General features: G+C 42.7%; 1 protein-coding gene across 7 annotated transcripts in view; it reads right to left on the reverse strand.

The window, feature by feature from the left end:
* Nucleotides 1-2,521: 2,521 nt before the first annotated feature.
* HYCC2 (hyccin PI4KA lipid kinase complex subunit 2) overlaps nt 2,522-27,928 on the reverse strand; it is a 1,329,865-nt gene continuing 1,304,458 nt past the window's right edge. For 6 of the 7 annotated variants that reach the window (XM_069615445.1, XM_069615447.1, XM_069615443.1 and 3 more), the window contains one exon: nt 2,522-12,597. In XM_069615445.1, the coding sequence (XP_069471546.1) occupies nt 12,002-12,597 (596 nt within the window). In that variant the 3' untranslated portion in view covers nt 2,522-12,001. The remainder of the gene's footprint in view (nt 12,598-27,928) is intronic. The other variant, XM_069615449.1, reaches the window with a different exon arrangement.

The raw sequence follows: 27,928 nt of genomic DNA on the forward strand, positions 1-27,928 counted from the left end.
ATTTGGAAGGTTTTGAATAAAGTTACTTACAAAGACCAGACCTCTGTTCAAGTCAACTCCATATCAGCTAAAACCTGGTGGGATAACTTTTTGAGAATATACCAGACACCGATACTGATCCATCATATGCCCTCTATAAGTGTAAACTGAGATCATACGATAAAATTTGATCAAGGTGATATTTTAAATTACATCTCAAAATTGAGCTCTTCAAGGGCACCGGGCCCGGATGGGCTCGACAATAGAATGATCAAAGAAGAGGCAGAAGTCTGGTCTTTAATATTAATGAAAATATTTGAAGAAGTGATGCGTACAGGGAAATTACCAGAATCATGGAAAAAATCCATATTGATTCCGCTCTTTAAGAAAGGGCACAGACTTGATCCGGTCTCCTATAGGCCAATAGCACTCCTTGATTGTCCAGGGAAAATATTTGCACGCTTGATCCTGCGTGAGTTTAACACTTGGTTAGACAGAGAGAACTTGAGGGACCCATGGCAGACAGGTTTCATTAAGGGCCTGGGCACAGGCATCAATCTAATGACGATAAATGCCATCATTGCAAAACAATCCAGCAAGAAATTACCTTTGTATGTTGCGTTCGTCGATTTTAAAACTGCGTTTGACTCCATCCTGAGAGAGCTACTCTTTATGAAGCTAATGAGAAACAACTGTCCCTGGAACATCTTGAAGTGGATCATTGAGCTTCATCAGGGCACTTCACTACAGATAAGGCTAAACAGCGATGGTTTGCTGACAAACCCCATTGATACATCGAGAGGTCTCAAGCAAGGGTTTATACTTGCTTCAGCAATCTTTAACTTTAATTTTTGACCTGGGCAAAGAATTCCTCATCATAACTGACTCTCCGAAGTTAGGTCAACATGAGATCAAATGGCTATTATATGCCGATGACCTCCTTCTACTTTCTAAGACACCAGTGGGGTTACGTAACATGCTCCAAGCATTGGAGAAATATGCCAAATCTAATCGAATGATCATAAATATTAATAAAACGAAAGTGATTCAGTTTGGAAATTCGCAACAAAGAAACAAAAAACATGGGTGGACATTAGATAATCAACAGCTTGAATCAGTGTGCGAATACACTTATTTGGGAGTGAACATCAACAACAACCCAAATGACATACTGTATGAAACCACCGCAATGTTGAAATGGAATAGTTTAACTTCGCAATCCAGAATCATTAGTGGCAAGTATTGTAAATTTACCATTGCTCCTTTGTTAACGTATTATAAGCAAAAGGCTCTCCCAATTCTGCTATATGGGGCTGAAACAAGAGCATGCAAACCAAGCAAGTACTGGGATAAGAAAGAGGGGGCCTATTGGAGAAGCCTTCTAAAACTCCCTAGATCTACACCTGTAGCCCTCATAAGGCACGAACTAGGGCTTATATCAATACAAGCCACCTATAAATGGAAAATATGCATGCTGTATAGGAAATGTGCCCTGAAAAATCATAGCAATGGGCTGGTAAAGCAGTTAGCGAACTATATGAAGGCGTCGGAGGACCGTTTTGTTCGGCAATGGATGCAACAAGCGCAGAAATTCATGCGAGAGGCAGACATAGAACACGAACTTCTGTTACAAAATCCTGACATGTCTAAACAAAAAATATGGGAAACAGATTGGATCAAGACCAGAGAACTGTGTCATGTGTATAAATGTTTTGACCAAAACCCCTTTGCCTTGAAACCTTTTGGCACCCCCGAAGAGTATCATTTAAAGTCACCAAGTGTCTTGCACCGAGCAGGACTTCTGAGCTTGAGGCTAAATCAATGGAAAACTAAAGATGTCACATCTAAGTGGGCTATGGCTGAAGAAGGAAACAGCTTATGTCGATTTTGTAATATGTATGAGGAATCTTTGGAACATCTGACCACTGTCTGTTCAGAATTGGAATATTTAAGAAGTATTTCAAAAATCTCTTCAAACACCTAACACACAGAGTCGAAAGATCTGTTGAAGTATATATTTCATGTGTGTTCAAGAACAGTAGGTTATGCAACTATACATTTTCTAACTGAAATAAAACTCGAAACTGATGATAATCGAAAAGGAAAAAGCTATAAGAGAACTGGCCAAACCTTGTCGTAAACCGTCTGTTATGTCAGGTGTGAAATCCATCTAAAAGTACCTTGGTCTTCATGTTAGATAACTGTTAATTGCTTATATTCTCCGGCACTGTTTTTTTCTTTTATATTTAGTTTTTTTTTCTTTTGATCTAAGTTTTTTCCTTTATTATTTGTTGTACACACTTTTATTGAGGTCACGAAGGAATGTGTATTAAATGTTGTTGAGCATTTTTATGAAAATTGAAATCACTTTTGAATATCATGTTCATATATTTGTACTTGTTTTAAATATGTGAGTAACAATAGAAATGAAGTAAATGTATCTTGTATTGAAAGGTTGAATTTTTCAGCCAAATCAAATAAAAAAATCAAATTAAAAAAAATTAATAAACGGACCAAACTCAGAGAGAATGTAGCCAAAACATGAACCAGAAACAGCACAATATTTATTTCACATATTATAGATATTCTTTAACAATTTTAAATTTGTACATCTCTATTTACAGCCATTTAAAATATTCCTTCAATCTCTGGTAGATATTTACAAAGTCAACAGTAACTACAATGTCACATTTCAACAACGGTCAATAGCATTTAGCAGATTCAGTGAGTCAAAGATAAATGGCTAACATGCACTGTTAACATGATCTTCAATATATGTGTCTTCAATTTAAGATGTTCAGTGGCCCTGGCTGACAGGACCATACAGCAGGCATCATACTGGCAGTATATCCCATTCTCTCTGAAGCTTTCCAATAGCATATTTATACCTTACCCTGAATTGTTGAGATGGAGGCAATATCAACACTTATGGCAAAGCTATCTGAAGCAGGTAGCTGCCACAGTGATTTCCCCAACTAAAATTGTCCTTAGAAAATATGAGCTGATCGCTCTAGCTCCAGCTTTTGTGACGAGACAGCATCGCAGACGTTTTCCAGCATTCTTTATTCCACTGAGCAGGTTTAAGCAAGACGAAAAAATATATATAAACATAAAAGACAATTTAGTTAGAAAATTAAGACTGAACGCATACCTCGTATTGCCGAGGGCAGAAGAGAAACTAGCTTCTAAATGCTATCAGTTTATTACAAATATTAAAAAGGCAGCCAGGAGCCTACCTGGTGGTGCGATTTATAGTAACAAAGATAGGCTCTCACTGCCACACTGACTTCAAGTCCCATTGTTGATAATGAGGTTCAATACATTCATTCCCAAAAGATAGATTGACGTCTTGTGGACCTTCTCTTGCTCTTAATAAACACAATGGTCTGGTTGAAGCAAATAATTTGATAAGTAACCACTCTTTGAGCCAATCTGTTTTATCTTCCACCACTGTCAATATTGGAGTCTGCATGTTCTGTAAATAAAAACAATCCAAAGAACAAACTGTTCTGTGTTAAAAGGATATTCCTACAGCTGGGCAAAAAATGAATACAAATTGTGTAAATCATACGGAGTGAACACACAGGCTACTGTAATGTGCATATGATTGGAGTTATATAACCAAAGACGGCATACACTTGTATTGAGGGTCAGTAGACAAGATCTTTATTATACCCTGCACTTGAAATTTGGGTTGACCGTGAGTGATCAATTTTGAGAATTGAAATAATGAACTTTAGAGTACTCTGTTGATGGATCGTACCAAACCAGAAAAGTGACGACTTGAGAGAATGGTTAAAAGCCATTAAATCAGCGAAGCCAGATCTCCCAGCCAAGGGCTACTAAAAGATAACTGCCATATGAACAGCAAGTGTTTTTACGCTGTGGCAGGGGATGTGGTTTTGGATATATTGTGAGGGATCCCAGTTTCAGGTTTCTGAGAATTCTGTGGAAATATAGCTTCATTGACCAGGATGTCAGGAGCTCCAATTCGTCCAGAATCTAGGGTCCCCATGACATTCTTGTAAATTTATTTCTGCATATATGTGTCAAACCTTAAAACACATTTTTTAGGCAAGATAATCCCACATCAGTTACTGGTTGTAAAAACGCAGCAGCAGGGGTTGCTTGTCTCTGGGCCGTATGAGAACAGATGACGGTTGATGGTTATACACACAACAGTTTTCAGTTTTAGCTACAGAAGGAAAATCGTACATTTAAAAAGAAATGTGTTAATTAAGAATGAATCTTTCATTGGGGTCCACTAATGCTGCTTTTAATGAATGGGCTACCTACTATACACCAAGGATCAAAACAAAATATTTCTGTAGTGATTCCACACTTGCTATCCCTTCCTTCAGGGGTGATTGAGAATAGTCTGTAGTTGCAGGCCAATCAGGATGAACTGTCCCACAATGGCAGGGAATTCTCAACCAGTTGGAAAGGAAGAAGAGCAGAGGTTAAAACTAAAGTGTGCAGTTCTCATTTGACATTGTCTGGTTGGTTTGCTTGATATGACATTCATTTCCAAGAGTGAATTTGCACAGAATGAAATCTTTGCACAAATGTTACAGAGAAGCAGATTTAGGAGTACTAATTCACAAAATAAGAAGCACAGATTTTAGGACGTGTGGCGTCTTTCTGGACAGGAATATTCCAGCTGGCACTATTATAAGTCTGATGAATATGTTGGGATGCCCTCTGTCTAATTTTCCCTTGTTATCTTACATGCAAAAGAGAAAATGTCCCAGCTGGTAAACAAGGTGTTCCATCATTAAATGCAAACCGTTCTGGATGCAGGTACACTAAATGATGTGCCCAATGGAATTTTGTAAGATACTTTCTAACAATTACAGTAATACCAATGCAACGTCAATGCCCTAGCTTCAGATGTCTGGAGAGTAAATGCCACCACCTTACAAGCATATAGGAGACAAAGATGGAATGTATAGGACTTGATGGTTAATGAAATAAAACAATTAAAAAAATAATAAAATAATTGTATGAAATGTTACAAAGTAAAACGATACAACACCACACAAGAACTGGAATGCGAAGACATTTATATGGGCACAAATTAGAATCCACACATCTGTCCATGTACTCCTAAAATCATTTCAGTTTAAACAAATATGAATGCTTTCCAGCTACACTGGGAACCTGACTGAGTACAGAAGGGTGCCATAGAACAGTATTTGGCAAGTTAGTTCACTATTCACTGGTGTAGTCTTTTACCCATATTCTACCCTAGTTTTGAGAAGGACCTGGGCAACCTCACAAGCATGCTTTGAAATACGAAGTTAAAATACCAGTCACATTATTGGATTCTGTGGGACAGAGTTTGACAGGCATAAAGGTATAAAGTAAGGACTGAGCAGTTAGGGCTCAAGAATCTTTTGCCAAAAAGTGCTCTGAGAAGATTAGTCATAACCATCTTCATACATATGACTTTGTAATTGGAATGTTAAGTACATACTTTGGTATGTAATTAGGATTTAAAATGCTGCGCTCCCATTGGCCAGACACCATTCAATAACTTCTTGGTGGAGTTAGGGGCACTACAAATATTCCCCAAACATAACAATACTGCTATAGAGTTACTGTCAACAATATCCATTTGACAATGTTCTCTTGGAACACGAGCACCAACTGTTTAGGGTAACATGTGTCTTCAAATTTCATGTTCCATGTATGAATACACAAAAGGAAGCTGGGCTGATGCAATAGAGTCTCAAGAGAACTAGCGGCGATCTTCAATTAACACATGAACCCTAAGGGGACACACTCCATTGTATTACAGACACAAATGAAAATTAAGAAAGGGGAGCAATTATAAATGTTTAGGAACAGCAGGGACTTAAACTGTATGTTTTAATTTTTTTTATAAGTTAAGCCACATGATTGAAATCCACTGGCTAACCGCACACCACTGGCTAACCGTACAGCACAGATAACGTGCCTTACATCCAATGTTACACAATAGAGCTCTTTCTACAGTGCTCACACTAGAAAAACAAAGGGTCTCCGTTAGTGCCCTGGTTAGGAAAAGGTACACACATGACTAATGACAAAAAGAAATGTGCGAAAAAAGGTTCCCAAATAATAACAGTTGTGGCTAATAATATTTTGCAAAAGCAGTTCACAAACTAGATAATCCACAGGAATGGGGCATTAACAATTACAATAGAAATTTACCATATTTCTACCCTGAGGTAAATATCCCTGCACAGCAGGAAAGTGCATCAGGAGAGGCAAACAAGATCAGTGGTAGAATCAGTCACGTCTATTTAGTGCATTATATTGGGTATCGGGAAGATGTTTAATATTGTATACTGAACCCCGCTAGAAGGATGCCAACATGGCAGCAGTTGCTTTATTCTGTGCTCCCATCTTTTGGGGTTAGAAGCTTCCCAATATATGAGAATTTATGTGCTGGCTGGTCATCATCTTTGAGGAGTTCTTCTCCAAAAGGAGGGTAACCATCTGTCATAAGGGTCAGAGCCACATTCTGGCCATTCAGAAAGAAAAGCCTAAATAGCTTTCCAGAGACCATCACTTGGAAGGGATTGCAACTTCCTGAATGCCTGTTTTTTTTTACCCCCTCTACCTAAGCCTACCAATAATGCAACAATCATGAACTCTATGTCCTTTTGTAATGCAGAATTATGTGCAAAATGGACAAAGATGATTATCTTGGAGTGCTGGAACAAGCATAATGACAGCACAAACACCTCCTATTCAACTGCTATCACACGAACCATCATCCCAGGGAAAATGGATGGCGTCTCCCAGAGTCTAGCTAATCCACCACCAGCCCTGGAAATCCAGACAGTATTTCCTCCAGACACTTCACCCAAATAATGCGCTCCTAATGCCGGTTGTCTGTCTTCTTACTCATCCTTCCAGTTATGGCATATCTGGCTACAAATGTGTCTGCTTGGCTAACACCAGGTCTTGTGTGCCTTTAATTTCGAAAAGTGATGTGTTGCACTGAGCTGGGTTTTTGTATTTGTCCACATGATCTATAAATGGTACTCTTTACAAGATTAGCAGTATGTTCAAAGGCTCCGGCAAGATAAATTAGCCACTGTAGTTGTACATTTCGCACCACCAGGCTCTCGGTTAAAGGTCAACTTCAATGAAGTCAGAATGTTCCAATCATGCGAGAAGCCCTTTGACTGAACAGTTCGGCAATACTTCCTTGGAAGTATATTTCCCATTGGTAGAGAAGAAACGCAACATTAAAGTTCCTTCTGGTATATTGCTATAAAGCACAGTCTAGGTTAACATGATTTATTGAAAACCAGTTGAGACCTGCTTCCTGCATTTGACTGCTAAAAATAACTCCAGTTACTTCTAAATTCAACGCGTATTTGAACATATTAATACTTAAAGAAATGACCAATAGCAGTATGGTTTTGTGCGATTTGAATAACATACACTTCACATTAAGGTAACTACACATAGCTGCCCAAAACTATCCATAACTGGTTTCATTCTTCGATTGTCCTTCTGCACTGGATTTTTGGTAACAAATTCCAATGCCATAATATAAACATTGCCCTGCTGCGCCATCTGTATTGAGAGATAGTTACACAGATCAACATTACAAACTGGCCACCAGCTGCCTTTCCTATTAAGTCAGCATGGTTTCCTTAGGAATCTCACAATTTCATTCCAAGTAGGAAAACAAAAGCCTGATTGTGATGCATGCCAGTCAAAAATCGCACCTTGCAGTCACTGGAACACAGACACACACACAAGTAATGAATCAAGCAAGGGCCAGAATGTAGGAAGTTGGGATGATTGTGGAATCGAGCAATAGGGAAATGCACGTTGTAAATACGAGGCATTGGCTAAGATTAATTGCTAGCAAGTTTATCAACTGATCAATTCTAAGTACTTACCGGACATGCCATTAGTTTCTGTTCCTAATGTTCACAAGCCTACAAACCATATGCTTTGATGCCTTGGTTGATTCTGTGAAAAGTCAGATAAATGGGACACAAATAGCGCAGCTACATTCTGTCGGTGATAGCCAACCTGTAAACGATCATACATGCTGGGAAGTTTGGGGACATAGGAAAGATGCAGCGCATGATTCAGCAAGTGGACAGGATATTTACAGAGAACAAATTACTAGGAGAAAAGCCTCTTTGGTAGGATTTCTTTCGAAGATTACTATACACAGTAATCATTGCTAAAATACATCAGAAAATAGGCCATGCTATCAAGAAAACGAATAATATAATCTATCTGCGCGTGGAGTGTTTTGCATCTCTAGAAGGGCTCATTCAGATGACCGAGTAGAAAGCCCAGGTGCCAGATTGTGTGCAAGGGATGGGGGTTGTGCCACTTTGGGATAGCGCTTCTTTACAAAGTCACTTCAAATCTGCTAAACGGAACACACGTCAGTCATCGAGGCACAGCCATACAAACACATTGAGGAGCCCCTAATGCTTCAGGGAAATGCTAGGTTGATATTAACATTTCTACACCAACCCCATGGGGAAACTATCCCATTACATTTGTTTTCTTCATAATGCCGATGCTCATGTTATGAGCAACTGCACACTTGGAGTGGCATGCTAGCTGTACAGGCATGCCTAGTATGATGTTCATATTTTTAGAGTGGTTGGTAAGCACAGGTTCAAGCATGCTCCTCAAGAATCCAGCGCAGTCATTTAATGTACTTAGGTGATCTGAACAGTTTTTTTGTTTTATTTTCCACACGCCAGAGATCTGGATTTCAGGCCTAACACTGTATATTTGATTTGAAGAAGCAAAGTCCCCAGATCGACAAGTTTAAGACTGCGAAAGCAACAGATGTTGGGTGGGCCGTTTTGTCTAGGTGGAACAGACGAAAAGGTCAGCAAACGTATACTTGCCCCCTAACGCCATTTCACAGCTGGAGGTAGATTAGAAAACATACTACAGGTGGAGGTTTTTACTGATTTAGAAGAAAGCCATCTTTGCTAAAAAGAAGACCCAAATGATCAAATATTAAAGCCGAGGAGAAGGTTGTTGAAATATCAAAGACCTTTCTGCTGGGAGAAAACTGACTATACCTATAAGGAGAACTGAAAAATGGCCGTTTACGCATTGAGAGGTTCAACACTGGTAGATTCGATAGGATTCGATTTGTACATTTTATGGTAGTGTGGCAAACTTTAGAGAGTTTTTCTGAGAATTGACTCCATGCTACTGGCTAGGTAGCCAGTGCCAGATTGTCATTTGCCCTTGAGACTACTATTCATTTATACATTTGAAAATATTTGAGCCAGTGGCAAAACATGAAGGGTCGTAAGTGTTGCAATGTATAAGAGCAATGCGTCCCTTATCTTGCATAGTTTCAACCACCAAGGCATGAGATAATCGGGTGTTACACTGCTGGGTTATGTCAGAATACAATTTAAAAAAGTGAAAAATAAACTTTAAAACCAAATGCAGATTGGTTTAGGTAGACTTTACCCTTCAGACATGTTTTTTGTTCATGCAAAGAGCTTTACACCAATGCAGAACACATGCTACCTGTTATTCTTCTCCACAGTAACAATAGTAATGGAAAGAACTATGCATTTTAGTGGCGTACTAAACTACCCTTTCGAGTGTCTAAACAAGTATGTCTGTAGGCCCCCTTAATGGGTATAGAATGGGGCTCAAATTCAAACTATTATGGCTGAAACATTCAAATATTTTTCATTTTCATTAAGATCATAGTGGCTGTCTTCATCAAGAGATATTGCACCGCCTCCATAGTTATGTAGTAGGTAAAGCTGCAAGTGAGTGCTAATAATGAGCAGTACTTTCAACATACAGGAGTGAGGAGATTCTGTCTAGTAGTACATCGAGGTCATGCTTCATTTGCTTGAGTCAATTAGGCAAACACACTGGGATGGCATCAGGAACATGCCAGCATAACATGCCAACTGTCAGTCACCCTAATGAGTCACGCCTGATTGCACACATAGGACTCCATTGCCATAAACTCAAGATATCTGGAGAGGTAATTCACCTGCAACCTTTTGATTTGTTCAAAATGTCAGACAGAAGCAATCACTTTATACAAAGATCTTCAGAAAGCACTAATATTGAAAACAATTGGCTCCATCTTTCGTACTTTGAGAGGTTGGTAGCTCATGGACTATTTCCATAAGAGTCTTCGAGAAATGCCGTACAGACGAAAAAGTGTTGCAGTTGATCACATACACCATAAATTTAGAAATCCCAAGATAAAAAACGCTGACATAAGCATGCTCATACGTTATATCATTCACTTGGCTTCATAAAGACTGCAATGATGTATTCTCGTTACACTTGAAGCACTATGAGGGAAAAGGAAAGAATAGATGTGTGGGGAATTATTTCTTCTCATTACAAGGTGGGCTTCATACAAGAGATTCTTCAATTGGGTGCATGCTATTTCTTCACGAGGTAAACAGAGGTTTATGTAGAGATTTGCAAAACTAACATTTTCTTCATATAACATTGTTCAAAGTAAAAACAAAACCCAACCGAAACAGAAGTTGATTGAACAGACAGACCAATGGTTATTGTGAGCTGTCCACGAGGCAGAAAACATGTAAACACAAGGTCACAGATGCAATGCGCAGGCAAACCTCAATGAACTGTGTGGAGAGTAACACTAACAAAAAAACAAAAGCGCCAGCTATTCATCAAACTTTCAACAGTTTCTGGCTTATAACGTGCAGGTGGTAAACATGTCAACAACATCCCGTATACATTCAAAGTAGACTTGAGAGCAGTCAGTTTCTTCAATGGCTTGAACTCTTGAGCTCTCAGTGGGCTGTCAGGTAGGCCCAGCAGGCAACCTGCCTTCCTGTGCACATGCTTTCTTTCAGTTCCAGTTTGAAACGCATTTGCATGTCCCCAAAGGACTCCAGCAGCATTGTCGACTCTAGGAGGGTAAGACTCCATGGACGCTTCCCTCGGTATACAAAAATAAATACAATTCACATTTTCACCTCAGTGTTCTCATCAAGCAATTCCTGCCTCCTCAGATGTGTTTTCTTGAAGAGTGATCTGGCCAGAAAGGAGTGTTCGCTTCGTTCTGCAGGAATCTGGTGGGACAATAGAATTATCACTGGAATGGATGTTTGATGCAGGGAAGGCAGCATGAGGGAATCCGTGTGACTGCACAATACACAACATCTACGTTGGTCACATCCCAGAAGGATATATGAATGAAGAGTATCTTGCCCTCTTTATATCTTCCTTTATTGAAATGGCTGGTTCTTGCAGAGTACGACCAGTGGCGATCTAACTCCCTTTAAGAGGACGAAAGTCATCTTGTACATAGCTAATAGACCAACGCTACTTTTACTATCCAAGTGTTAATATTAGGCGCTCACCAACTTTGAGGGCAAACAACAAGTAAAATGCAAATGTCTGGGTTTATGGATTGTCCCTGTTGCGATGAGATGGATGAGCGCGAGAAGGAGAACAACCCTTCCTGGAATGGTGAAGAGCCAGCAGGGAGCAGCAACATTGGCAAGAGCCGATTGCACAAACTCAGAGAGATCCAGTGTCATACGCTTTTCTCCGAGGCATTCCTGGATCAGAGAAAGATAAATTACGTTCCAGCATTCTTCTTGATCCTGCCAATTGAGATAAAGAACCCGTTTCTATTCATCAGCAAAGCCTTGTTGTCATAGGTATCACATTCACATTTCCTCAAGCTTCTACACGGTCTCACAGTGTTGAAATGGAACTGGTCAGCCTACGATGGATTGCACATCACCCAAGGAGAAAAGAAGGAATGAAAAGGCATTCATTTTACATTGCTTAACGACCACATACACAGGGAGGGGAGGATCAGGGTTGGAAAACGTGGTTCTTATTGCTGATTCAGTACAAGACACAGTATGATCACTAGGATTGGGACAAACCAGGTCACAATGTTTTGTAGTTTCACACTGTGGGATGACATTTCTTGTTCTTGTGCATAGGACGCACAGTTTGGTTAAAAGGAGCACAGGGCAGAGGAGGACACAATTTAAAGCTACACTTGAGATATCAACTGCATATTAAAACTTGGGGACCGAGACTGCTTAGACAGAGGGGTTCCTGGGGACAGAAGATCTTTACCTTCCCCAGATTTGCCCAGACGGTCCTCTTGCAGACTAATGGTTGAGAACCGGTTGGTATTGCCAGCTGCCAGATTAGTAACACCTTCAATGCTGGAGCTGGCACCTGCCTGCCCGCCATTCACATAGTCAAATGATTTGCTGGATGAAGCACTGGCAGTTCGGATCAAACACAGGCTGTTAGCTTTTGGCACCACCTGGCCTGCAGGAAGGCTCAGGTGCTTCTTCATGGGCGTTAGCGCCAATGCTTCCGTTGCAGGTTCGGATGGCTGTGCCAGGGGCTGCTTTCGAGGAACTGACTCCCGAGGGCTATCCGGTCTTACGGAAGAGGATTCCTTTTCCTTAACCAAACGCCCACTTACTGCTTTCCTCAAGCTGCTGGCCCTTTGAGTTGAAGAAGATAATGGTTTGGTCCCGATAGGTTGGCTGCTGATAGAGGCCCCGGATGAAAATCCCTCATCTGCATCGTTGAGGTTCACAGAGTCCTCTCGGCCATTCACTCCATCAGCATCTAAAAAAACCCAGACAGAATAAGCAGATCAATTAGGGAAACTTTCCCGGTATCTTCCGATTCTAAAACAGATGTCAACAGGTGTCAAGTAAATACCCCCATTTCAGCATTTAAACTCCAACAGAGTCTGTGATTCATCCTTCCTAGAAGAAGGTTACCATAACTTTAGTGTCCATTTGCTCTTCTTAGTCCAGATAATTCAATATGAAAATGTGCATTAGGAAAGGCCACTCGTGGCAATACAAACTAACACCTTGAGCACTCCAACAGATTGAAGATAAGGTAAGAACAGCATTGCTAGACATGTACACAATAGAGCATATAAAGTGCACATCTGTTTTTGAATTTTAATACATTGTTTTCCATATAGGTCAGGCCACCTAGAAAACGCAAATTAGTTTTGCACATTCAAAATATACAGGCCATGGAAAACAAGCTCATTCTAACAGTATGCTGTCTGATCAATGGGTTTGTACGTTTTCTGTGGAAATCACCTTCGCAGATGGCGTCCCAAAAATAATGTAAAGGAGAAGGCTTAAGTGCAATTTCAAATGCAAGTCTTTCCGAAGGTTTTATGATGCAGGCTTTAAAAACCTGTTAAATCTCTCCTGTGGCTTTTCCAATTAGGACGAGTTGTGAAAGTACAATGGCATGAGCTGAATAAAACAATTAAATGCCTTCATTTGCAGATGAATCTTTTGCAACCTATTACAATTCAAGATGCACAATCAACGAAAACCAGAGTGAAGTCACTTGTGAGAACTTTACAGTGTTCCCTATGCACACAATATGCCTACTGCACATGATGACAGCTTTCTATATCAATAACATTACAATCTACAATACTTAAGATGTTTCAAACTGCACACAACAATGCCAGCATGACAACACACCACCATACAAAGGATACACCAATCTACCTTTACTGCATAATAATAATACAACACATAATAGTGCACCTAAAGAAGAGACTACATGTGAACAGCTGACACAAGGAAACTGGACTGCAAGGGCCAAAGGTCAGGGGTGTTAGGTCTGGAAAAGATCCGGGGCTACGCTGTCGGGACTCAGGGCTGGCTAGCCTTTTGGTTGTATCCCCTGAGCTTCTATCCGGGGCTACAACCAAAAGACCCGGGGCTACAACCAAAAGACCTGGGGCTATAGCCCCCTGAGCCCCCCACACCCTTAGCAACGCCTCTGCCAAAAGTAGTGTCATTGCCGATCAGCAGATGTCAGCATTTCTACTTTGCATCTCCAAGAGAGTTAAATGTTTATGGAGAGTGATGTACTTTTCGGACATGAAATCTCTCCTGTTACCAAGTGGTGCGTTCTTAGATAATTGTAAAGGACTAGAAATAGTTCCTTGAAGCTGCAAAAGTGTTTACAAAATGGTGCCCTCAGTTAGAATCATCTACACTGCTAACCATGGACAACTTGTTTTAACAAAAGATGAAGTACAGTTCATCTAGAAGACAGTAAGTATTGGATCAAGCAAGGCTTCAAGAAAACATTCCAAGTAACAGCCTAGCCAACCATGTTTTAGAACTAGGTGGTACATTCATCGACCAATATTTGTAGAAGGTGCACACAGTTGGATAATTGGTAATTGTGCAGATCTCCCGCTGGAAAATACAATTAAAAAACGGAAGCAACTCCTTCAATCGGTGCAATGGGCGTTAAACTCATTAGAATAAAAGCTTTACTGAATAAAAGCGTTACTAAATTTCAGAACAGTGAGAAAAAACCATGATGCTATCCAGCATTCAACAGAGGTTATGGGTGCTTCTTAGCCTATGGCAATACAACAATATATGGGAAAGTTCTGACAACTGGTTGGGCTTCTTTAGTGCAAGCCATTAAACATGAAATGACCAATCTGAGAAAGAATGGGGAGAGGCTGCTTTGGCCTACTAAAGCAGAGCCAGGAAATGAAAAAAAACAATGATTATGCCTCGATTGAGGTGTTAATCACTGAGCACCTCCGAAGTGTGTGAGAGTGTGAGTGCGCTCAAGCAAACACGTTTGATTTGTCAAGGTGAAAACCTCATGTGGCTAAAAGCAGCACAAGTCGAGTGCTCACGTATCAGCCCCCTGGCCAGTGGAATTACCACCAATAGGATAGTGTCCAAGGAAAGGCACAAGTGGTCATTGACGCGAGCGGTTTCGTTATTAGCATGGCTAAAACCACATTGTGATGCAACTTCTAGAGTCATAGTAAGATATACAATCACATCAGTCAGTAAATCGCACAGGAAACCAGTGTTTCTATAAGCACTAATGGCCTGCACTACAGCAGTTTTTGATCTTGTAAACAAGAATCCTGTTTCTAAAAGGTTAGTGTAGTGGGACACCTTTTCCCAAATGGCCAAAAACTGGTGCCCCCACAGCCGATTTCAGCAATGAAAGAGTTGGAACATTTTGATTTGTTCCTTTGCTCTGTTGCCTTTGACACTGTCGATCACTTGGATCGTTTAATACTATCTTTCTTCTTGGGATTCACGATCGAGCCCTTGCTTGGATTGAATCCTACCTTGCATCTCACTTATTCTGTGTCTCCTGGAGAAACACCTCAACTCACTCCTCTAACTGTTGGTGTTCCACAAAGGTCTGTCTTGGGTCTGCTCCTCTTTACACTTTACACTTCTGCTGTTGGGTCACTAATCTCCTCCCAACCCTTCACAGATGACACCAAAATCATCTTCTCTTTTCCTGAACTCTCCATCCATCAACATTTCCAACTCTCTCTGCCATGAAATACTGGATGGCTTTGCACTCTGTACCAAAAGAGGTGCTCTTCTTTCTTGCCAACAGCTCTTTCATCTCTTCCTCTGCTAATCCAGTTCCCACATGACAGTATCACCCTACTTTTCGACAGCTAGAGACCTCAGCGTCCTCTTTGACCCTTCTCACACCTTCTCTACTTTCATCTCCATAATTGGTCAGCAGCTCGCCTCATCCTCCCAAATATTATGAAAATCAGGCACCTCCTTCCTTTCAAGACTGGCAAGCATCTCTTAACCACTCGTCTTCTCTAAACTGGACTACTGTGCCAGCATTCTCTTTGGGCTCCCCAACTATGCTTTCTGTTCTCTCGACGAGATCATTAACTTTGCTACCAGGACTCTTTGAACTCCCTCACTTCACACCTACTTCCTCGTGCCGTCACCAGGCTGGATGGCTGACTATGCAAAAAAAGGCCAGATTTAAATGTCTTCTCCTGCTTCACAAATCTATCCATAGTAAGGCACCACTGTATCTATCCTGCTCTATCCAACTCTACAAGCCTTCTCATAATCTGCACTCTGCCTCCTTGACTACCCTTGTGGCTCCTCGCACTCCCTGTGCTTCCTCTCACTTCCGCTCCATCTCTCTTCTTGCTCCACTTGCATAGAATTCTCTTCCCCCGGACATCCGAAAAACAGTCCACACAGATTTGTTCAAATCCAAACTGAAAGCCTACCTCCACACCAGAGTTACCCTCTTAACCTACCACTCATCTGCCTTCTAGCTAACATTATAACCTCGCCTCTAACCTGCCTTTGTCCCTCACTTCCTCTGCCTCCATTCTAGCACTTCACTCACCATGGTCACATCCAGAGCACAACAGCTGGCCATACCGCCTACCTGCACTTAAAAATGTCCAATGTTGGTTGCCCTTTATGTAGGACTACTTATCCATTTACTCCCCTCTAGAAGCTGGTCAGAATGCCTAAACATTCATCCCATTGCAAGAATTCAAGAAAAGTCGGTCTCCCTGAAAGGAAAAAATTCTTTGAGCGTGAACCCACTCTTCACTCTCCATCCTTGACAAATCTTTGAGAAACCCTGCCCATGGGAGACAGATTTTCCAATCATTTGGGACAGCGTACCAGCAGTAGGCCAGAGTCAAATGCCAAGACCTGAAGGTCTAAGAACTAAAACTCAAAGCCAGGGTTAAGCTATCAGAATTAGAGAGCTTCTATAACTGTTCCCCAAAAATCTGCAAAATTTGGACTTTTGCTGAAACTTCTTGAGAAACCAAATTCTAGCTTTTCAGCCAGCTGAAGCGTTCCATAGAGAGCAGTTAATTCCCTTTATCCACGTCACAAATTGGTGACATTTGTATTGTGACTCATGATGAAGAAACTGATTTGGGGGGTAGGGCGGGAGACTATGCATTGAGAGGGATATATATTAGTACAGTATAGTTGAGCATCAATTTCCATAGGAAAACCCGAAAAATGAATTCCGAATAAGTTTTGACTTGCAAGACTGATATTTTGCAAACAAAAGGTTTGTCAGGGCCCCCCTCACCCTCCTACAATTATAAGAAAGCAAAAATATGCTGTTTTCAGCCTACTTCCATTCATTTCCCCATAGGGAAAAATTCAAACTTTTCTGCAGAGTGCACAGCAAAAACCGCTGGATGGAATTGGACTAGGTAAGAAACAACTTCGGGTTATTCCTTCCAGTAGTTAAAATATTTGATGGAAAAGGGGATGCCCCCCACCAATCTCCCAAAATTATAGCTATATATGTGTACCACATTGCATCAGCAAGACCTTTCAGAAATGAAAAAGCTGCCAATATTTTGTGTGTTCAATGCAAGAGTTAACCGGGTTTAGCCGAAAACAAAAAGTGGGAAAAATGCCATGTTGAGGAGGAAAAAGGATGAAATGGCAGAGGATGGGAAGGGGAAAGAGGACACCATGAGAAATTGGGGAGTTGGGAGGGATGGGGACCAGATTCAGAGCTTGAACGTTTTCACGTAACTGGGTTATACTGGGGATAACCAGGGTTATAGGAGAAAAAAGGGATCAGGAACAAAAGTGCATCACACGAAAATGACAGCAGTTATTTGTGGGCGTTTACGGATAGTTGGAGCTGTTTGTAGTACATTGCAAATATAACCACGGTTATACGAAAAAAGGTTTTCTTTTTCTTTAGAAAGCATTAAACAAATGAGATTAATACAAAAACACTATTTACAGCTACATCGAGGTGTGGGGTAATGGGTGTGGCTGAAGGATATGGGTAACGTGTTACTTGAAGGAACTGAATGGTGCAATATGGAAAGTGGACACAGCCGAAGGCCATGGCTAGTGGGCTCAAATAAAACATATTGGGGCAACATGTCAAGGCGTGCAATATGGAAAGTGGGCACGGCCGAAGGCCGGGGTCAATGGTCACGGGTGAAGGCCATGGCTTGAGAGTGAAAAAGAAAAGTACTGTTTTAAAATATAAAGTGGGCATGGCCAAAGGTCCTGGTAGTGGGCCTGAAAGACATTTTGCCATGGCTACCTTATGTGTGAAAAAGAAATATATTGGGGGAACATGTACAGAGGCCACAGCTGAAGGCCATGGCTAATACCCATTAAAAAAACTATGGTATAACAAAATTCTTGAAATTCACTGAAAAACCTTAGTTAAGGTGCACAGATTGAACGCAACAAAACCCTTAAAATTCAGGGGTTGTGGGAAGTCATGACCAGCTTAACTCTGTGTGTTACCGTTGCAAAGCCCATGAGCATATACATATTATAAGATAAGGGATTCACAACCTACAAAATGGCATTATGGGGGACTTCAACAGGAGCATGCGGAGTTAAGCTGGGCATGTTTTTCGAGGGGTGGGGGTGTGTGTGCGTGTCACATTAATCACTGTACTCGTATTTCTGATGCTTGTATCTGCTTAGATTCACATGCTGTGCATAGGGCGACATCTAGTGAAAGCTGCGGAGTATTACAGTTTGTTTTTCGAAACTCAAAAATGGGCGTCAACATAGGGCGTGCCAGTAATACTATCCGTAGTGTGACGTACACTGTACCCAGGATCCCTCACGCATGTAGGATCCTCAGATTGTATTTTTTCTGACATGAGGTAGCATGAGGAGTAGTGTGAGTACAGTTTATCCAAGCAGATAGATAGATAAGACTACAAGCATCCATGCGCCTTCTCTCAGAGGGGAGGAAGGGCGGGCGTATGTGAATCTAAGCAGATACAAGCATCAGAAATACGATTACAGTGAGTAATGTATACCTTCTGAGGCTTGTGGAATCTGCTTAGATTACATGCTGTGCATGGATAAGCAAGCCGTGTTAGAAGGAGGAGGTGGGATGTGAGAAGGGTCATGAGCGAACAGATGTCTTAGAACCGCTTGTCCCATTTGAGTATCTGTCTTGGAATGAGTGTCAATGCAGTAGTGCTGAGTAAAGGTGTGAATAGAGCTCCATGTAGCTGCTTTGCAAATGGTGTCAAGAGGTACATTTGCAATGAAAGCCAGAGTGGCCCCAGTCCCCCTTGTAGAGTGGGCTCTTGGCGTAAAAGGCAGAGTTTTTTCTGAAAGGGAGTAACATAGCTGGATACAATTGACTATCCACTTCGAGATGGCACCTTTAGATACGTGATCTCCTTCTCTGCCTGTAGCTACGGAGACAAACAGTTGGTCTGTTTTTCTTAGCGGCCTGGTCTTGTCTATATAGTAGAGGACCGCTCTTCGCACATCTAGAGTGTGTAGTTTCACCTCAGCAGAGCTTTTGGGTTCTTGGAAGAAGGCCAGAAGCTCAATGGACTGGTTAACGTGTAATTTAAAAATGAACTTAGGTGAGAACCTAGGGTGTGTTTGTAGAACCAGTTTATCCTTAAGAACAGTAAAGAAAGGATCCTGCACTGACAGAGCCTAAATTTCACTGACCCTTCTTATGGATGTAATAGCTACTAAGAAGGCAGTTTTATAGGTCGGGTGTTTGAGACTGGCTTTATGCATGGGTTCAAATGGTGGGCCCATGAGCTTAGCAAGCACCACATTAAGGTCCCATCCTGGTGGTGGGTTCGAAATTGGAGGGTGGAGTCTCTTTACCCCTTCCATAAAGGCTTTAACCACTGGCACGTTCCACCACGACACCTTGTTATGGGAGGTGGTGTAGGCTGACAGCGTCGCCAGGTGTACCTTGAGTGAATTAAATACCAACCCTGCATCCAGCAGGTGGAGCATGTATGTGACAATATTGGAAGGAGTGCAATCAACCGGGTTGATTGGTTTATTCTGGCACCAGATAACAAATCTTTTCCATTTATCAAAGTAACAGTGCCTCGTGTTTGGTTTCCTAGATTCCTTTAGGATGTCCATGCATCTCTGTGGTAGGTTGAGATGTCTAAACTCTATGACTTCAGGAGCCATGCTGCTAAGTTCATTGAGCTGGGTTGAGGATGCACTGTTTGACCTTGGTGCTGGGATAGTAGGTTGTGCCAGCACGCGAGTCTGCTGGGCTCGCACACTGCTAGTCTGCGTAGGTGTGGGAACCACGGTTGCCTCGCCCACATGGGAGCAACTAGGATGAGCGTCATCGATTCCCTGTGCATCTTGTTGACCACCTTCCTCATGAGAGGGGTTGGTGGAAAAGCATAGGCAAACATCCCGACCAGTTCATCCACAGGGCGCTCCCCTTGGAGTCTGGCTGGGGGAACCTGGATGCGAATCCTGGGCATTGCCTGCTTTAGCTTGTGGCGAATAGGTCTATAGTGGGGAAACCCCACTGTGAGAAGATGTCCTCTACGACTTCTCTGTGTAGACACCATTCGTGTTCTTCTGGGAAGGGATCTCTGCTTAAAGCGTCTGCTAGTGAATTGAGATCCCCTGGAACATGTTGAGATGACAGGTAAATGTTCTGTCTGAGTGCCCATGTCCAATTTTCTGGGCAAGCCTAGACAGATTTCGCGAACAAGTCCCTCCCTGTTTGTTTATGTAAAACATTGCTGTTGTGCTGTCTGTTAAGATCTGCACTGACAGGTTTAACAGGTGGGGTTTGAACGCTGAAAGCGCTCTGAAGACTGCCAGAAGCTCTAGCAGATTGATGTGATTCTTGGCCACTGTGTGAGACCAGAGACCCTGAGCTCTGTGAAGGAGGTGTGCTCCCCACCCCGATAGGGACGCGTCTGTAGTGACTACAGCCTGTATCTCCGGATCGAAAAAGGGTTTCCCCTTTGACAGGTTCTCTCTTGTCCACCAGTGAAGACTTTGTACAAGTGTTGGCAAAACGACCACTAGATCGTCCCACTGACCACTTGCCTGAGACCACTGTTTCGCCAACCATTCTTGCATGGGTCGCATGCGCAGGCGCGTGTGGGCGACCAGGTAAATACATGACGCCATCATGCCTAGCAAACGCATCGCTTTGCGCACCGTTATCTGGCGACCGGACTGATATTTAGGAATTTGCAGTACTAGATTCCGAATTCTTTCCTCCGATGAAAAGGCCAACCCCTTTTGAGTGTTTAGGACAGCTCCTAGGAACTGTTTTGAGGTGCTTGGCACCAGGCTTGATTTTTTCTCGTTGATAGAGAAACCCAATTTGAAGAGGAGGTCGATAGTTCTTTGGATGTTGGATCTACAAATTACTGGGGTTTCCCCCGTGATGAGCCAGTCGTCCAGATAAGGGTACACTGGGATTGCCTCCCTGCGTAGGTGTGCTGCCGCCACCACCACCACCAGTACCTTGATGAATACCCTTGGAGCCGAGGCTATACCGAAGGGCAGCACCTTGAACGGTTAGTGCTGACTGTCCACCTTGAAGCGCAAGAATCTTCTGTGCGCTGGGAACATGGAAATATGAAAATAGGCATCTTTCATGTCCAATGTTGCCATGTAATCCCCTCTTTTTAGGAGTGGGATTACCTCTTGTAGAGTAGTCATGCGAAATTTATGGGGCTTGACATACTTGTTTGTAGGGAGTAAGTCTAATACTGGGCGCATTGTCAAATCTTTTTTTGGCACAAGGAAGTAAGTTGAATAAATACCCTTGTTTACCTGGTTGCCCGGGACGAGTTCTATCGTGTCCTTTGCGAGAAGATTGACGATTTCCTTGAGGAGGATGTTTTGGTGGTCCAGGGAATGTATCTTGTCGTGGAGGGTGGTTGCGGGGGCGCTCCAGCAGCTCGATGCAGTATCCTGCGGACACTGTGGACAGCACCTATCTGCCCGATGTGATCCCTTGCCTGAGCGGAACGTCACTGTTTTGCGGGAGGCGTACCGCCTCTGCCTGGGCTGCCTCTTCCTCTACCACGGCTCATTTTATTACCTCTGCCGTAACTTTGGGTAGTCTGTTGGTTGCCACCCCACAATGTACCCTGCCCCTGTGCCTGTGCGTAATTGGAGCCCCTCTGGGAATTTTGGCCACGTGAGCGACGAAAATTACTATTCCCTCTTTGATTGGTGGTCTTATTCGTCAATTGTCCCAGGGACTTCAGAGTATCGTACTAGTCTTTGGCAGTTTTGAGTGCGTCCTCTACTGCTTTGCCAAACAAGACATTTGGTTCCACCAGCATGTCAATAAGGGTAGCCTGAGTCTCGGGTTTAAACCCTGACTGTCTTAGCCAAGCGTGCCTCTTAATGACGGTGCTCTCTGCTATGAGCCGGTCTGCATTATCTGCGGCATCAAAGGTCGTCTTCACAATGCAACCAGACACGGCTCTACCCTCCGACGCGATCTGGGCTAGTTGGCCCTTTAGTGGTTCTGGAGCGGAGTCAATGAGAGCAGCTATCTGCTCCCACTGGTGGCAATTATAGCTTGCCAGCAGAGTGGTGGTATTGGTGATTCTTGCCTGGTAAGCGGAAGTGGAGGCCACTTTCCTTCCTAACCCATACATTTTCTTGCTCTCCTTGTCTGGGGGAGCCTCAGATGAAGATGGTGTCCTGCTCTTTTTCTGGTGTTTGTGATTACCAAAGAGTCGGGCTTAAGTTCACCCTTTATGTAAAGTGGGTCTGACTGGGCAGCCCTGAACAACTTCTCAATTCTGGGGTTTAGGAGTGAGAAGTGAAGGGTCAATTCTTCGCTGGATTGACTTGAGAATAGGAATGGCTTGAGCAATGGGTCTCTTGTCCCCCACTAGCTCCTCTGCAAAGTCCCTCTAATCCTGCGCCCCCTGAGTGTTTATATGGAAGTGCTTTGCAGCTTTAGCCAAGACCTCATTTAGAAGGGGCTGGTTATCTATTGGTGAGTCAGTAACCTGTGGTTCCTTGTGAACCGGTGAGTCCATATTGTAGACTTCTTCCTCGTTTTCCTCCTCCTCATCCTGGTCCTCGTCATCTCCATAATACTCGACCCCTGTTTGGTCGTCCAGCATTTGTATATCTGGGTCATCCTGATACTGCTGGTAGGGCTGGATGTAGTAAAGGTCTGAAGTCAGGCCCTGAGATGGAGTATCAAACCGAGATCTATTATTAGGAGGCTAAGGGTCCTTGGATCCTGAAGGAGTAGCATTGTCAGGGGTATAGCTAAGAAAATGCTGTGGGTTTTTTTCATAAAAATTGGCTAAGAAAGACATTCTCCTCATCACCCTGTCTATGTCCTCAGTGCGCCATTCTCTGGAACTGGGGGCGACAACCTCCTGTTGAGGTTCCTCTTCTAGTCCCATATCCTGAGGAGTGGGCGGATTGAGCCTGGGTGTAGTGACTGGGACAGGGGTCTTAGATTTGTCCTCATCTGACGACCTGTGTTTGTCCTTGTGTGCCTGGGGTGCAGAAGTTGAATGTGATGACACTTTCTGCTTCTGTCCCCTTTCCCATGAGTGGAAGAGTGTTTCACTGATGGTTTGGCCTTTTCTGAATCTTTCGATGCTTGGCATCGAGATTCGGGGGTACTGTCTCTCTCTTTCGAGTGTGCACGTTGGGACTCGGAGGTAGACGCCGAACGGGCTGCCGGAGCCGACTTTTGGTGTGCGGCTTGGGGGTGGAGGTCGGATTCGTCTTCTGACGAACGTACCTCTGTAACTTTGGGGAGCAAGGCACTCTTGGCAACTGTGGACTGTTGCTGTGTGTGGTGCGGCGATCTTGACCTGGAACACCCAGAGGACACCGATTCCGTGGACCGCTCTCTACGCGCCTCTTTCTTCCGAGAACTCGACACGCGTGTCGAGTCTCGGTTGGACTTAGTGTGTTTAGGTGTAGAAGTAGTTTGGGTAGCGCTCGTGTCGCCGGGTGTGTTCCCCATAACTGCCCTGCCAGGCAATCCTCCGAGGTCGGGGACTAGCGCTTGGGTGTCTTTCGAAGCCCCTGCGACCTCGCAGTCCGAAAGGACGTTGTTGCTGCCATCACTGAAGGCACCCACCGCTTCCATGGCCTCGAGCTGCCTGGCGTGGTGGGCCCAACGCTTAGTGGAGCGGTCCTTGAGTGTTTTTGCTTTAAAAAGCTTGCACGCTCTGAAGTTCGCTTCGGGGTGGTCCCTGGGCAAGCAGAGATTACAGGTGGCGCGTTTGTCAACCCAAGGGTACTTGCGGTTGCACTTGGGGCAAAATTTAAATGGAGTACTCTCCATATGTCACCTTAAGGCAGCAAGCTAGTGTATGTAGGAAAATAATAAAGAGTGTTGAGTATGTTTCCACCCCCCACTCTCCCTACTTGCAGGGCTGAGGCCAGAAGACTTCTGAGGCCCAAAGTCTGTCGTGCAGTCTCGACGGTTGTTTGTTCTTCGGACCGGTGCCGATCTTCGATGTCTCGATGTGGGAGTGAAAGAACAGGGAAATTAATATTGATTTTTTGCAAAATGGCTGAAAGCTAGGGAACTCCGCACAATGCTTCCGACAAGTATGGCGGAAAAAAACAATCTGAGGATCCTACACGCGTGAGGGATCATGGGTACGGTGGACGTCACACTAGGGATAGTATTACTGGCACGCCCTATGTCGACGCCCATTTTCGAGTTTCGAAAAACAAATTGTAATACTTCGCAGCTTCCACTAGATGTCGGCCTATGCACAGCATGTGATGTAAGCAGATTCCACAAGCCTCAGATTATAATATATATAGAGCGAGAGAGAGAGATGTAATTGAGCTCCTATTCATGTGGAACACAATACAAGGTTATACATTCTGCCGACCTACACATTCTTTGCTTCTCTAAGAATGACAGTGACATAGGAGGACATAGGAGATCATTTAGACGTGGGACAAGCTCACATCTCCATTGCTAGCCACATCACCAGGATTAATGGTTTGCTACTTAAATTGGAGCATTATGCTTGTGGCTCTATAGACCCTAAATCCCACCCACTAACAAGGGATCTATGTGATCACTGCGCCGCCTGTAACTGCGACGGCCGAAAATGCTGACGCCGTTACGGCACGGCACAGTGATCGTATCAATCACTGCCCGCTTCCCCTGGCATGCATTACCCCTCCCCAACATCCCCACCCCACTTACCTTTAGGGCGGCACACTTCTACGTGTGCCACCCGCACTCTGCGATCCCTGCAGTGTGAGCACCTCCCACTAACGTGGGTTAGAGCTGATGCCGCAGGGTGCTTTTCATTTTATTTCTTCTTAAATGTCTCCCGCTTTCCAAAATGGTAAGTGGGGGACACCCCCACAACCCCCGACCCCCATTACTGACTGTGCCCAAGTAGAGCGGGGACACCCCTGCACCCACCGCTCTGCTTGGGCGCAGTAAATGTGACCCTCATTTTGTGCGCCTCCAAAGTTGCAGTGACTGCGGGGGCGTACAAATGAGGGTGACATTTTGGTACGATACCCTAACAAGTATTTCAATTTCATCATTTTCAATGCCACACATAACCTCCAGCTACAACAGGACGATGTAAATGATTTCATCCTCTTATCTCAAACTGTGCCGTATGAGAGGATCTTAGCAATTTCTCGAACCAAACCTAGTAGTCAATGGCGAGAAGATTTAAGGTGTGTGCTTTACAGAAAAATTCCCTTCAGCAGTTTGCCATTCAGAGACCATCAAGACAACAAGCAGATATGGGAAAATAAACCTCTCTTTCTCATGAAGACCTGTGCTATTATATCACTAGAGGGGAGGGAAGAATCTGTATTACTCATCCACAGTGTGGAATGAGGAATTACATGAACATAAGAATCCTTGCTCTGTGCCCGATAGGGAATGGATCCCCACGTTAGTTAAGACCTATTTGGGAGGTGGAAAGGCATGCCCTGTGCAGTATCCAACAAAGTACAGAGATGCACTGATTTTGATTGGTTGTTTGAAACTCTGACATCACAGCATGTGTCTCCCACTACCGGATGGCTTCAGAGAAGACATCCAATTCAGCTGGATGCCCAATAAAGGTTAAGGATAAATGCCCTGGTAATGTAGGTGGGCCAATATTTTGGTCAGCAGCCTTAGGTCTACATTCAGAGAAAGGTAGAGGTTCTAGCAGGGCTAACAGTTTGCCAGAAATCTAGTAAACATTTGCTAGCCCTACCATATTGGACAATAGAAGTAGGTATCTTGTGGACCCATTGTGAAAAGCCTAACCCTATGTTTTAAAGCTGCCAGAATTTTGATATTGGCTTATATTATATGTGTAGGCCAGGCCTCAAAATGTTTGCTTTCCACTAATCATTGGCTCGTGAGTAGGAAGGAAGGAATTATATGCTTGTGTATGTGGAGAACTGAGGAGAGCGAGGAACTTTTTATTACTGGTTAGTAACAATTTCAATATTTAACCCCTATGATGACGAGTACAAAGTATGGAGATTGGATTGGTCAATAATAGTTCATATGGCTTATATTGTTTTTCCTAATACAAAATGGACAGAGTATAAATCATGGCCAAAGAGTTCATCAAGCATCAGTACTATGGGAGGCCAAATCTAGGTAATACATTTAATATATACAAACGTTAAAATCTGAATGCTTTCGGAAGATTCCAATACATTTATGGCTACAAGGCTGTGATACGAGTTAGTTTTATTATCTGGGAGCCAAAACGTGTTTCGAGCATAGCTCTTCTTCAGGGCTCAAAGATGTATATTAAATTAGTCCAGTCCAATAAAATGAAAATTTGTATAGTTCATCATCCTTAACAAACACGCAGGTAAACAATCGGTAAGTAACCATGTGCTGTTAGTAACTTAAAGGTGCCATGATCAATGATAACTTTGCACGATCAAACAACCAAAAAACAAAACGTAGAGAAAATTATCCAAGGAAATTGTTTCATAAGCAAATTGAATCGCAGAAACCCATCCAGATGAAGGTTTAAAAAAGAAAAGATGACCGAAAAATATAAAATAAAGTGCACATCTAATGGATCAGCTAGTACATTGTTCTTAGTAATACATATCATATTTCCATTTTCATGCAAAACTGTCTAAGTATTTCTTAAATCATGGTGGATCGCAAAATCATACTGTTTCCGGTACAACGTCCTTTCATCGACAGTCCGCCTTTCTACATTTTTTAATGAATATTTAATGAAAAACACTGCAGGGGTGGAAAAAGTATATAGCAGGGGTGGAAAAAGTATATATCAGGGGTGGGTGGGGTCGGGAATATAGTGAAAAAAACAATAGGGCATGGAGGTTTGGGGGGAGTGGGGGATTTCCCTTAAAATAAAAATGTTGATACGATTTTTCATTAAAAAATGTGTAAAAAAACATCGAAAAATACTGTCGATGAAATGACATAGAACGCTATTTCCCTGGTGGGGAACAGCACCTCAAGCTCAGTGTTGCAGAGCGCATCAACACAATGCCCATCATTGCTCATAAACATTAAATAATTAGCGATTATCCTCAGCTGCCTTTCTAAGGTGGTGAGCAATTCTACTGGTCAGGATATAAGGGGCTGTTGGGCACTATTCATGCATATTAGTAATGTGATAAGACACTCATATTCCATATGTATTCTTTCTCGTGTATTCTTGTTGCTGCGTCCAATATAGTTTACTAAAAAGACATACGGTTCTAACTATGAAGGCATTCATCTTGAAAAATGTGTTGTATAGCACTTAGTTACTTTATTAACTTAGTCGATACCTCTGTGTGTCAACAAGAGTTCAAAAGTATGTACCTTTCAAAAAACAAAGTGCAGGGAAAAACAGGCTTGCATGTTAACAGGTCCGGAAAGGTGCATACTCATTCTATAACATTGTGTGCATGTTAACGCTTAACACAAGGAGGCTCCTGTAGGGCATAACACGTATGCATATATTAGAATCCAATCATACACCTCGATTGTACTTTTAATATTCAAATGCACCATTAATGAGGTTCAAAACCTTTATCTTAGCACTCGGTTACCTGATCAACGGAGACCCTTGTCCCTTGTGTGGACTGACATCCTTGCTCCTTTAGCGGGACACCGGTTACATATTGTGCTTATACTTGCCGTTTCCTACGTTATTGCATCGAAACCAAACATAAAAGACGGACTAGTAATGACTACAAAGTCCAAAATGAATGTACATTGGGCGTCATCTTTTACTTCAGAAGTCTATTGATAGTTATTTCATCTTAGAAAAATTGTGTATGTCGATCACGGATTACTTAAAGATGAAGAGAAAGATTTAACTAGCTCAGCCAAAAGGATGGCAACTATCTACATTTTA

This window comes from Ambystoma mexicanum, chromosome 9 (assembly GCF_040938575.1).
Source record: "Ambystoma mexicanum isolate Mex_15411 chromosome 9, UKY_AmexF1_1, whole genome shotgun sequence".
In the NCBI taxonomy this organism is placed as follows: Eukaryota; Metazoa; Chordata; class Amphibia; order Caudata; family Ambystomatidae; genus Ambystoma; species Ambystoma mexicanum.